The sequence below is a fragment of the Phycodurus eques genome, chromosome 3 (assembly GCF_024500275.1).
Source record: "Phycodurus eques isolate BA_2022a chromosome 3, UOR_Pequ_1.1, whole genome shotgun sequence".
NCBI classification, from domain to species: Eukaryota; Metazoa; Chordata; class Actinopteri; order Syngnathiformes; family Syngnathidae; genus Phycodurus; species Phycodurus eques.
Window position 1 is genome coordinate 15,000,356 of NC_084527.1, and position 14,280 is coordinate 15,014,635.

At 40.8% G+C, this 14,280-nt stretch overlaps 1 protein-coding gene across 4 annotated transcripts in view; it reads left to right on the forward strand.

The window, feature by feature from the left end:
• Nucleotides 1-14,280, forward strand: part of rtkna (rhotekin a) — an 83,365-nt gene that overhangs the window by 15,950 nt on the left and 53,135 nt on the right. Inside the window, exon 1 of one of the 4 annotated variants that reach the window (XM_061672213.1) lies at nucleotides 9,865-10,378. The exons of the other annotated variants lie outside the window; for them this stretch is intronic. Within the exon in view, the coding sequence (XP_061528197.1) occupies nucleotides 10,283-10,378 (96 nt within the window). The 5' untranslated portion in view covers nucleotides 9,865-10,282. Of the gene's footprint in view, nucleotides 1-9,864; nucleotides 10,379-14,280 lie in introns of those variants that run through there. 4 annotated transcript variants of the gene reach the window in all.

Below are 14,280 nucleotides of genomic sequence, written 5' to 3' on the forward strand. Positions count from 1 at the left end.
ACAGTTATTCATTTTGGTGATTCATTTGCTTGGGTAATCACCAGTTTCTCACTGACATAATTTCTAAAACAGTTGTTGACGGGTGTTGTAGATTTCATTACTCTGGAAACTCTCAAGTTGGATCCCCCTTGTTGTCTTAGAATTCTTCTACCCAAATTTTCCGGTAAACATGCCTATAAAAATCACACAAAATCAAGAATGACATTTCCCAAGATGTCTTTGGCGGAACTTTAGATGGGTTTTGCTTTTTGGGTCTTTTTTGCCACGTTTACTCTGAAAGAAGGAGCAACAAGAGAAAAGAAGGATAAACACAGGGTCCTAGGTTTATGAATGAGTTCCTACAACGGCGATGTAACCTGAATTTGTATGCAAGCCAAAACGGGCAAATCTATCACTAACCTCTAATGCGCTATAGCAAATTCATAATTACAGTAATTTCTATGAAAAACACTTTTCAGCCCTTAATATAAAACAAACCTTGAAAAACAGTAAGTACAGCGATAACTGAGTGCTGTCCAAACTACCAAAAGTTTCAACCTTTTTTACAGTGAATGTGTGTAACTAACATCAAGAGCCAGACGATCTTGCCAGTTGCAGTAGCACTGCTGTCCGTATCACTTGAGGAGAATACTGTCGAGATGAAGTGGAGAGTGACACGCGAGACACTTTTCATCATGAAGATGTATTAAGGTGGTCGAAAGCGTAAACTACTGAATATTAAACGTTGATTGTTCTATTTGATTACAGTAAAACCGTTAGATGATTTTTGTTTATCTGGTTCAGGCAAGAAACTGAAAAATTCTCAAATTCACACATTTTAGTTGATGATGATAAACAATGGTCAAAATCTATGCAGTGCCCAGATGTCAAGGGTCCCATGAATGAGTTTGCCTTTGGCACCCAAATGACTTAATACACCCATCATGCCGGTACAATATAATGAGGTATGTCACAAATATTGCCAAGACAAGGTGAACTGTAAGTAATAGCAGCATTCATCAAAGTAAATTTGTGTTGCGCAGCTAGTGTAACCAAAAACGATGAGTTTAGGGAAAGATTTGTATTTATTTATATATATTTACTAACGGTTGAGTGTCGTGGAACGGAGTAATTTAGGTTTCTCTGTGATGGTGCTCAGCAGTGGCTGGACTGCACGAGAGCAGATGGGTCATAGAAGGCTCAGCTGGTGCGACTGTGCTTTAATGTGCTCTTTACTGGACCCCGGTGGCAAACTGGCTTGTCCATTCTGGTCGTTACGGTCGCACTGTTCCTGCTGTCTCCATAATTGTTATGTCCACTAAGGAAATCATGTGTTCATTATAGTTTATATGTGTCATCAGCATGATCACCCAAAGGCTAAAAGCATGTTTCCATGTGACGGATGGACAAAACATAGTCACTATAATGTGTAACTGGTCTGTTTTAGTGACACGTGATGTTTGCCCTGTTGTATTCTGTATTCTTTCTCCTGTAAGGCAAATACATCAATCAATACATGGATCAGTATTTTCAGCAAATGAATTTTGACTTGCGTATTGGGACACCTGAGCATTTCACCTCCTGGGAAGACTTTTTCTTTTTACAATTTACAAATGAGCTTCCTCCAATCTTTTCCCCCAAAGTTGGTTCCATAAAATTATCCAAAATGTCTTGGTTGACGTCATGAAGGATTCAGATTCATGGAAATTGGGGTTCAGCCCAACGTCTAATTAATTAATTAGATAACTCTGTCTCATTACCTATACAGTGTACAACCCCAATTCCAATGAAGTTGGGACATTGTGTTAAACATAAAAAAAAACAGAATACAGTGATTTGCAAATCATGTTCAACCTACATTTAATTGAATACATTACAAAGACAAGATATTTAATGTTCAAACTGATAAACTTGATTGATTTTAGCAAATAATCATTAGCTTAGAATTTTATGGCTGCAACACGTTCCAAAAAAGCTGGGACAGGTGGGAATAAAGACTGAGAAAGTTGAGGAATGCTCATCAAACACCTGTTTGGAACATCCCACAGGTGAAAAGGCTAATTGGGAATGTAGGTTGAACATGATTTGCAAATCACTGTATTCTATTTTTATTTATGTTTAACACAACATCCCAACTTCACTGGAATTGGGGTTGTATGTCTTTATTGGTGAAAATGACCGGGTCAGTTTATATTGATCAATATATGAATATGGGGTTACTGTATGTCCTATTTTTCAGTTTTGTTTTTAAGATTTTGCATTTCTGAAGACCACAAAACCTCTGTATCAAAATAGACAAAAAGATTAATCAAATCAAATCTGCATCACTTTTGCAAACAAGCATCAAGAAGAAAATTAGGGATTACTTTTATTCCTTAAATACACATACTTGAATCATCATACTTGAGTCACATATGTCGTTACATTTGTATAATGTTGCCAAATGTGCCTCTGAACCACTCCAAGGACTGAACAGCAATGTTAAATATATTTAATGATATACAGGACACTAAATTAAGGAAAGAGACAAAAAAAATAAAGACAAAATCACTACACGTGAACATGTTTAACAATTGTATAAGCATGGTAAACCATGATGTAAAAAAGCTGCAGTTCTTTTTCTATATGTTGTTGTTTTGTTTGTCATGTCCAACAGAGGGCGCCATTGCTCCATTTTAGCACCTTAGAACGCCTTAACTTCCTTCCTATTATGCACTTTTACTATTGTTAATAATTAGCATTCATTATATACACACACACATGATATATGTATGTTTTTGGAAGCATTTTGGAATAGTGATTTGCACGTCTGCCTCGCAATTCTGAGGTAGAGGTTCAAATCTTGTTCCAAAGTGTTCAGTTAATTGAATACTCAAAATTGTCCACATGTGCGTGTGTGTGATTGGTGGACAATATGGCCGGTGATTGGCTAGTGACCAGTTCAGGGTGTACATGACCTCTCATCCAAACGTCAGCTAGGATGGGCTCCAGCTCACCCTCGACCCTAATGAGGCCAAGTGTAATAGAAAATGTATGGATGAATTCCCCCCCCCAAATCAATATAAAGCTGCTTGGATGAGCCTACTGAATTTAGTGGAGATAAATTAACTGCTGCATCTCTTGAAAGGCAAGTTCCTTCCCCAACCTGCTTATGCTGACATGGAATTCTTTTATATGCATACAGACTTGCTGAATGATTTGTGCGTCTGAGCTGATGCATAATTTCCAACATGACTCCCCACTGCGCCCCCTGTATCTGATGTTAAATTAGAAGTCAGATCAGTCAGAATTTTACAGAGTGAAACTAATACACCTAATAACAAGGTAGGCTGCAGACGAGATTTATGATGTCGTTGCAGTGCCACGGTGACAGAATTATGACTGTGCAGCCGTCGGCGCAGGTCTTTTCTTCACGCTCTGTAACCAAGGACTGACCTCCAGGGGGATTTCTCCATTATACGTCTGCTTTCACAGCTCATCACTTGCTGCTGTCATCGGGCTGAGCAGATGTGACCCAGCGCCTGCCGTGACTATACTGTGAAATTAAAGACCTGTTACGATCACTTTTTTTGTTCTCAGGTGGACAAAGCATCACAGAGGGTTTTAACTTTCAGGCACACTTTGTGCTTTAAAATGAATTTCGTGCTTCGTGCTTTAAAATGCATTATGAAGCAAATATCATATTATCAGAATGAGAATCATATTTATTTGCCAAGTATGTTATGTACTGTATGTATAATCCAACTGTTGGAAGAGGAAAGTTACAGTGTGCCCCCTGTGTGAAAAGACAGAAGAGGCCCTCAATCTAACAGATGGTTCCCACAATGTTCAGATCTGTTTATGCCTTTGTGTGTCTTCAAGTGTAATTGTTTATATGTGTAACAGTGAGTGGGTGAGGTTTGGTTCTCAGATTGCATCAAGATGTCAGTCAACATTCTTTATTTATTGTGGTTTGGGGCGCTGTTGGGTTCTGGCTCTTTTGTTCTCTTACGACAAACAGCTTGTAATCTTATGAACTGCTTTTGAAGCCTGAAGATGTTGTATTTTTATCGGACACAGTTCAATTTGTTGATTTTTGGCTAAGAATGTATTTTTTATGATGAACATTATAGATGGATGTTGCATGGGTGGTCAGATGGAATGATTGAAGGAAGAAGGATACATAGATAGGTAGGGATGGCCATAATAATTGATTAATTTACCGTTAAGAGTATGGCTCATCAACTGGAACTGACTTTTGATTACTTTCGTCTGTATGGCTAACGTCCATGCAGACCACGCAAACCTGTGTTGTAGCACATCTCCTCCGGGCAACATTAAAAGGCGCAATATGACACTGGTATCGAAACAGGTGTTCAGAACATTCATGGAGAAATTCCCCATTTCATGTATATATATTTTTTAATATTGATCCCTACTTTTCCCCATTTTAGATCAAAGAAATAATGTCAAATGCCTATTCCTTGATGGGTGTGGTATAAGACAACAGAGAGATGGAGGGAGGTGATAGACAACTGGACAAATAGATGGAGACAGGCATCAGTAGATGAATGTTGATGGATGTACTTGATCCTAGATTATAAATCCTAAATTACCCCTTTAATTGCTGAAGAGCATGATTATAAAACGACTTAATAATTTGTTCAGACGTATGTCTTTAATCATACTACATCAAAACTCTGAGGATTTAATCAAGGTAATGAAATAAAAGCTCTGTTTAAATGTTTTCTATTAGGAATTAATTAATAATTTGCTTTTTAATATCATTGTATAAAAAAAGATTAGAAATTGTTTCCTGAGCACTCCTTAACTCTGTGGGCTGGCTCCAGAATTGTTCCTGTGGCTCATTCCATGCACACACAGGAAATTGTCCATTTTTCTTCACACATCTGTTGAGAAACACGAAACAGTCCAGAACCCTAGAAATCACCACACAACAATCATCGTTATGGTCGTAGAAAAAAAACATCTACCATACTTTGTGAAATCAGTATACAGTGAGTGGTATCTTCTCTGACGAGTGAACCGACTTTTAGTTTTGTGAACTTCACAAGCAGCAGTTTGTCAGACAGTGACCAATTCTTCAGAAAAGAGTTGAAGTTCTTGCTTCAAGCTGATTATTGCCAATCCGCTATCTTAATGTTAACACACAATGCAAAACGTCATTGACAGGCTAACAAACTAGCATCAATGTCACGGTGTTATATCCCTTATAACCAATGGATATCATGTAGACAGACAATAAAACAATTCTCACAGGCATATATTCTTTATCGACTGCAAAAAAACGATTAGTATTACTGTATAGCAGGTCCTCCAGTGACCGAAGGGTAGCTGATTCAAATCCCGGCTTTGACTGTCCACATGTCGAAGTGTCCTGAGGCAAGACACTGACCTCTAATTTGCTCCCAGTGGGCCTGGCAGCGCCTTGCATGGCAGCAGCCGCCCATTGGTGTATGAATGTGGGTGTGAATGTGAGGCTTTGTAAAGCGCTTTAGGCAATGTGATTGTGTAGATAAAGCGCTATATAAGTGCAGTCCATTTACCATTTACTGAGCAGTTGTGATCGTCTTGTTCGTGTATACGTACTGTATGCAGGCCGGCACGGGTGACTACTTTCATCCATGTATTATAATGCCCTCTGATGGCCAAGGCATGCACACAAGAAGGAGCAGCACAGTGTATTATAGCATTACATCATGATGCACAATCTGATTAATTATTTACATTCTATTTAATTATTTTATTACTAGAGCAGCAACTAACGATTATTTGAATAATCGATTAATCTGTCGATTGTTTTTTCAATTGATTAATGGAATAAAAAACATTTTGGGGATTTCTATCCCTTTAAAAATGATACATTATTTAAAATTGACAGTGCAGAAAATGTACAGACATACATTTATACATATATGTAGGTATATTAAAATATATATATTTATGTTCCACAAATTATTGTTGGTGTTTATGGAGGCTTGGAACAAATTACTATTTTCTGTTCATTTCAATGGAGAACAATTAGAAACAACAAACAAACAATTTGAGAAATGTTTTGAATTATGCTGTGGTCACGGACTGAATCAAACTTGTAAGTTTAGGCACCTCTGTAATTATAACTGCAGAATGCATTTGTGTATTGGGCCTTGAAGATTATAATAGTGATTCATAGACCTGCTACAACCAGGCAGAAAGCTACATATTCAACAGGCAGTCATCATTTAGGATGGGACACTCCAATTTAGCTCTCGGTTTCGTCACAAAGTTTTGATCGACTGCCTCTTAGTATTTAGCCTTTTTCTGTGGCTTGTTTTAGTCACCTACTTACGTGCCTGCTAGCTAGCCAGTGTGACCTGTCATTGAGATAGTGACATCAGCCTTCTGTTTGCTTCTGTTCTGTTTTTGGCCAACAGTTTCAGTCGGTAAGTTGTTTTGGAGTAAACTTTTGCCTGTGGCGTTCATTCCTTCGAGGATCTGCTAAAGATGTATTTGTGAAACTAGATACCGAAGCACAGACTAAAACGCATTGAAACCACACACGGGAGGCCGCAGCCTGGACTTGAAACCCCAACCTCCGAACTATGAGGTCAAAAACCGTAATAGGCCACAAAATCGATATTGAGGATTTTCCATGGGTGGAACTAGGTACTGATCCTGATCTGTCGGGGTATGTGCTGAGCAGATTATACATGGGTGACATAAACCACTGTGGGTCACACACTGGCTTATCAGATTCGTCATCGTAACATTTATGTCACTTGAGCGCACAGTGCTAAAAATAAACACGAGCTAACATTAGCTTGCCCAGTTGCTTCCCCTTACATTCTCCACTTTGTTGCAGCGGTCAGTTTTCTTGTTGCCATCAATCTCTTACATGCTGAGTTGTCAATGCAGAATAACATTGTTCTCGTCCATTGATGTTCGTGTCTTATTGTGACCGATGCGTTCAATGCATTACGATAAAAGCAACAGATTTTCAATTGCAGGAAGATCGCTCCATTTAACGCCAAACTCTCCGGTTATGTATTGATTTATTGTTCCATGCAAGCCCCTCTATCGTGTTTGTGTTCATCCAGCAAGTACATGAAGAGAGTACATGAAAGTACTATTCATTGATTGATTGATTTTAATCAATTGTTCCATGCAAGCCCCTCTATCGTGTTTGTGTTCATCCAGCAAGTACATGAAAGTACTATTCATTGATTGATTGATTTTAATCAATTAAAGGCTGGCCTTAACACCACGCCCCCAGATTCTTATTTTATGGAGAATTCTATGCTCCCAACTTTGTGGGAACACTTTGTGGAAGGCACCTTTATGTCCCTCAAACACCAGATATGAGGAAGGCGATCTTGTCCAACATCAGTGAGCTCTGGCCTCACAATTGTTCTTCTGGATTTCACACAGGGGCACTCCAAAATCTTGTCCAGAGTCTTCCTCGAAGAGTGAAAGCTGTTAAAGCTGCAAAGCACGGCCCACCACCACATTTTCCCCATTCCTCCGGCACATTCACATGCATTCTTCCGCACTTTCCAGAATGTTTTCATAAGCGTCCACGTCCCACCCTTTGCAACGATCAAATCAAATATTTCTCTTTCAACCTAATGAACAATAAATCACCACTCTTACTGTGTGTATGTTGATGTCTGTGATACATAAGATGGGTAATTTAAGGTCTGGAGGGCAAATCATTTCTGGGGAAATGACCCAGCTTGGAAGCTGACTGGCCGCGTAATTAATAAAACATATTACACTTCAGGAAAGATGTAATTTTTCGAGTTGTCGTCATAGTTTGATGGCTAAAGGCACACAGTACTGGTAGAACTAGGCGACGTTATTATGAATAGGGAAGTGGCAATTCCGCCGAAAAGCCACTCCATAGAACAAGGACGTTTGGTGTTTATAAAGTGGGGGAGGGCCGATTCATGCTGTTGCCTTCTTGTGTCAACGCAACCTCGTTTTAGCCCCACCCAGAAAATCCAGACAACTGAGATGGTGAAAGTGTTTTAAGCTATATCTAAAAAAAATTCAGGACTATATTGTTCTACGTCTTCGCACGTTTTCAGCATTTCCTGTCAAACATATTGTATTTAGAAACTCAACTCAATGCATTGGTCTATTCCAGTGTTATGTTACAACATACAGTAGTCGATAAATGTGTTCTTTAATTAAGCACCATCGGACAAATATGCGAGGCTGCTTTCCTGTTGAATTCTGCTGCAGGCATGCACATGCTTGGTATCACCCACATTGCAAGCATACACCCAGGCCACTACATCTGTATCACTGCTGTGGCACACACGAACAAGGCAGGTTCCCATAGTGCCTTCTTTTGGTGTGCATTTGTGACAGGAGCTGTAAATTAGCCCCCTCTCAGTACTCTCCAGACAGAAGTTGAAAGCCATATGTTGTGGCTTTTGGGATGTCTTGCGGGGAGAATCTGTTGGCCAGAAAGGAAACAGGGTTTGCCCCTGAGGTGACATATTTCTTCCTGCAATAACAACTCCTTGAAGGATGTGTGACGTCTCGGTGTTTGCAGTGTGGAACACTGCATCAGCTGGAGGGCCACATATGTTGGATATGGCCCGTACCCCTCGGAATGACATTAAATCAATATTTAAAAGGCTGTGATAAATGATGGAAGCACTTTTTGAGACTGGGTTTATGGGATGTAAAATATGCATGTGATCTTTGCTAAATGCCTGTGATCCACTGATGTATCTCTCTTGAACTTAGTCAGTGCCAACATTCTGAGTATTTTAAAACAGAGAGACACACAAGTTCTTACCCCGGATATACAGTACATACTGTGTATGTGTGTGTATATATATATATATATATATATATATATTCATGGGCCACAACATTGGATATGCTTTTCCACAGTTCCATCCATCCATTTTCTGAGCCGCTTCTCCTCACGAGGGTCGCGGGAGTGCTGGAGCCTATCCCAGCTGTCATCGGGCAGGAGGCGGGGTACACCCTGAACTGGTTGCCAGCTAATCGCAGGGCACATACAAACAAACAACCATTCGCACACACAGTAATGCCTATGGGCAATTTAGAGTCTCCAATTAATGGTGGGGCCGGGGATTGAACCCGGGTCCTCAGAACTGTGAGGCTGGCGCTCTAACCAGTCGTCCACCGTGCCACCCTTTTCCACAGTTGTATATAAATAATCCTACTAGTAATCCTCAATCAATTTTGAGCGCAGAATTGAATTCCGTTGTCCAGACTCAGCCAGCGCGATTATTTCTGCTGCGTCTTTAGAAACTACACTGGAATTGTGCGCTGTTCTACTTTTTATTTGAATGCATGACAAAAAATTGAGATGTCATTTGGGATACATTGTGGTTCTCTACAAGCATGCATTTCTAATAGTCTTTATAAAATCAGGATTTCCTGATACACCTCTTGCACTGGATGGCAAGTGTACTCAACATTGTGCCTGTAAAATAAGTGTAAATAAGAAGAACATTTAATGAAAGGGCTAAGTTGTGGAGAAGCAAATACACATAGATATGTTTAAATGCTTATTTTCATTTTAGTTTACTGCCAACTGTCACTACTTAATTCCCTTTTTTAATAGCAAGAACAAAGTCCTCCCCACACACCTGCTACATGCTTGTGTGAAACGTGGAATTCGTTATTTGTTTGTTGAAAAGGGCGTGGAGGCTGATACAGTATACTTTCGCACTCCGTTCTCCTTTAGTCCCTGCGTTTTTATTTTTTTATTATTATTTGTATTTTTTTTTTCAAATTCATTACCATCTCCAGAGGCGCGTCGTAGGGGTTAATTTAGCACGGGGGCGGGGGAGGGCGCACACTGGGCCAGTTGTGCCGGTCACTCCCGCAGAGGCGCGATGGCCTTTTTGTCAAGAGCTCTCTTGTCTTCGCACAGGACACTCACTCGCATTCACAGTCGTGACAGTGGCGCACAAAAGAGAAGAGCGATGCGTTTTAAAAGGCGCCTTTATTCCCCGGCTGGGTGGTGACCGTAGGCGCTCTGAGTGGATCATTGTGGAAAAGTAGGAGAAGGAGAAAGAACACGCGGATGAGTTGCGGTATTTTCTAACAATCCCGTCACCCAACCACCCACGAATACCTCAGCCTCACTCGCGGTTTGGATGACGCGCCCCAATTTTTTACGCGTCGCTTTTACGCACCGACTTGCGAGACGCCAGGGAACGCCGTCATTGGGATCCGGTGCCTATTACAGTGACGTTTAAAGTCATGTGGCGTCTCAATCTCGGTGGTCAACTTTAAAGAAGAACAAACTTCTGGATCTCTGTCTATGTAAAGGATGCCGGTTGATAACTTGACAAACATGGAGGAAAAACTGTGGATATTGGAAGACCTCAATATGATGTACATCCGTCAGATTGCTCTCAGCTTGCAGGTAAAAGTTATTGCAACCGACCAATTTGCACACACTGCATTGAGATCCATTATATCAGTATCCCTCTCTCTCTGCCTCTGACGATAATGGTCAGGGTATAGAGATATTAATTGCTTTATTATTACAGTGTGCAGTGGTGTAGAACTGCACTGCATCATACCGAGAGCTGTTTTTAATATTAGGTAACATTTATTTAGCTTCTTAACCAGTATTATTAAGTGTAGGGCAAAGTAAATTTGTCTATAAGCAATCATGTCTCTACACAGTAGATTGCTCGCAGGTAAAGATTGTTTGCAATCACTCTTTTTCTTCTTTTTTCCCTTTAGCATATGCATCATTTATTTTCCATTTGGTCACTTCATTAGGAACAGCCACATATGACACGTTCCTGAATCCAAGATTCATCTCTCAATGTTTCCAGTCAGTTTGTTGGTAAAAATGGATTGAAATCACTATTTTCTAATCTTTTTGCACTTAACATTATTTTCCGTATGGCTGCAAATGGTTATATCATCATCATCGCTTCTGCCTTTCCAAGGATGATTGATCATTTTTGATGATATGGCTTATTTTAATTTGCAGTGATCTAGGGCTGCACTACTGTACATCATGCTGAGAGGTGGTTGTAATACTGTATTTTGGTTATATTATTTAGCCCAGAATCTCAGTATAACAGCAAAAATGAAAAAAGGTTGTCAGTAAGATGCATCCTTCAGATTGGTTGTTTTGAACTCCTCTTTTTTTGTCTTTTGTAGCCTTTTCGTGCCACTCCTTTAAACTAGTTAAGAGTCACAGTTGTTATGAGTGTTTTTTTATTGACCTCCCAGCTTGCTTGTAAGCAGACTCAATGACATCCGAAATCTATTTTCAGAGTACAGTGCTTCCCCTTCGGTGGCCCGTTGAGCCTGCAGCTGTGCCTTGGTGTTGCTGAGCCCGCACAGGGGGTTGTGTAGTCATGCTGACGCTGGCCTGCATGTTATAGTGAGAGCAACAATGTGCATGCCATCCATCCTCTTGGGGTTCACACGCAGTGCACAGCTGCACATTTCGGCCCTCACAAGTCCCTCTGGGAGCGTCCGTCCACGCGTTTTCCACTGCGTGTGCATGTGTGTATGTTACGCATTGTGTTCGGACAGAGGAAGGAGTCACGCCATGCTGCCAGTAACAGTACACAAACAAACAATCTCTATCTCTTCTTTTAAAAGATGGAAAAATGTCTCTTTCTTATGAGTTGGCTGGAAGTTGTCATTTGCTGGACTATTTTATGGATTCATGACTGTTAAAAGAAAGTGTCTGTGGTACAGATGTACAACAGTATTTTTTTGAGCTGATAGGAGATTTGTGAGTATGACATGAAAAGCCCATTGAGTCTCACTTTTTCTATACACAGTGGAGCCTCGGTTTTCATATGCCCTAGTATTCATATTCGTACATCTGTTCGGTTTTCGTGAAAAAAAAAAAAAAAAAAACACAACTCGACCATTAATTTCCCAGAATCAATGCACATTCATCCGAAGCCCTTCGTAAGTTGTGTGAAAAGGGTTTAACAGAGCGCAAAGCATATTCCACAATGCAAGCTTTTATTAACAACTCAAGGCAATAACAGGCCTCCCGTCCTGCTTGGCAACACTCAGGCAACATCGGTGTAGCACACCCTATTAGAAGTCAGACCTTCAAAATAAAAGCAGGCAGCATATAACCCAGGGGCGCACATAACAATTTTGATCAGTTTTTCAAAGGAGCACCAGAGGTTGTTGATTGGTGCAAATTTTTTTCCCAATCCACTGACCTCACTGGATGAACTTAAAGGCTTGCAGTATGGGACCATGCGATCAGATGATTTGGTGCAGTTCTCTAGGTCACCGGTCCCCACTCTTTTTTGCACCATGACCGATTTCACATAGACAAAACATATTTTGACAGATTGTCGTAGCTGCTGCGGCGAGATGCCCACGAAGCTCGCTGCCTTGTCAGCTGCACCACCGCACTCAGCGAATGTCATCACCACCCCGCGAGTGGCGCCGTTTGAAGGGGAGTTTCTCATGCAGCTGAGCTCAACTGAACTAAGAAAGGAACAAATCAGTTCATTGAGTGATTCCATTCAGTACGCTAAATCAAAATATTTGTTGGTTTAAATGAGTTGTACGTGAACGACACACCTCTACTCGACACTCGTCCACCGCTCCGCCCTCCCCCAAAAAAAGAACATGCAAAATGCTTATTACGCAAATGCACAGTGACACACGACACTTGACTCTAGTGTGCTACGTGCATATATTTTGAGTGTGTATATACACACCTGCGCACCACTTATGTTCATCCCTAATAATGCCACATGGTGGCTTATTTAGCAGTCGCAATCAATAATCGAGTACACAATAGCTTGAGTTCGATTGCTAACTAAGTCACAATAGAGCCAAAAAAACTGCTGAAACTTTATACTCATGCGCGTTTATCTTGAAAGCCTGACTTTTGAAAGGATTTTTTGCTAAGTTTGCCCCAACTTTTCGAGCAGAGCGGCAGGCTTGTTATTGCCTTGAGTTGTTAATAAACCCTTTTTACACATTATGACACAAAGTTTAGAGTGCAAGCCATTTGATAAAGAAGGCGATAAAATTCAAGAAAGAAAAATTGTTCCCATCGCTACCCTCCTCCCTGTATACGCTATTGAGAGTCTTTAGTAAAGGTAAAAGTGATGGTAAATGTTAATTTATCCACTCCATTAGTTATTCATATTAATTTTACTCTGTTTTCTATACATAAAACTATAGTTATATTCCCTCTAAAGTATATTTTTGCTTGATATGTTTGGAACAGCGGCACGTTGGGCGACTGGTTAGAGCGTCTGCCTCACTGTTCTGAAGACCGGGGTTCAATCCCCGGCCCCGCCTGTGTGGAGTTTCCATGTTCTCCCCGTGCCTGCGTGGGGTTTCTCCGGGCACTCTGGTTTCGTCCCACATCCCAAAAACATGCATGGTAGGTTAATTGAGGACTCTAAATTGCCCGTAGGTGTGAATGTGAGTGCGGATTGTTGTTTGTTTATATGTGCCCTGCGATTGGCTGGCAACCAGTTCAGGGTGTACCCCGCCTCCTGCCCGATGATAGCTGGGATAGGCTCCAGCACTCCCGCGACCCTTGTGAGGATAGGCGGCTCAGAAAATGGATGGATGGATGTTTGGAACAGATTCATTGGATTTACATTTTTTGGCAAATATTGATTTAGTTTTTGTGTATTTCTGTTTTAGTCAGTCTTTCTGGAATGGATTAATCATGAAAAACGAGGTCCACTGATCTTCTTATGGGCTTGTTATGTCTTGGGGCAATTCAGTGATCATGCGGTCTGTTCGGCCTAAGTTGATGTGGTCGCTAATAAACGTATTAGTTCTTGACACAGAGCCTGCATTTTGTTTCGCTCCTCCATGAAAGTGGCACTTTGTCTCAATGCTGAGTCTCTCCAATTATGATGTGAAGCAATGCCAGACATTTTAAATGTAGCAATTTTAATGTGTTTACGAGGAGAGGAATGAATCATAACAAGATTTTTGATGCCAAGTAGGAAAACAATCCTGTCCCATCTGTATGTCGCCACACAGAGGGGCCATTATTTGGCAGAAATACAGTATATAAATTTCCACATTGTCAACTTTGCCATCTTCCTCACCCACTCACTTGTTTGCTCTCCCTCCCCCATATCCTCCTCAGACTGGGTGGGTTTATGAGACAGGGATTCTTTGTGAGGCTGAGCTGTACAGTTTGCTGTCTAACTGTAATTTCTGGAGGTTTACTTGCTCCCATAAAACCTCCTGCTGGATCATCACAAGTTGCCGTTATTACAGTGGAAAGCCGTTAGGGATTCTCCCTCCGGTCGTATATAGCGTACCTGAAATCCACGCACACCCCAT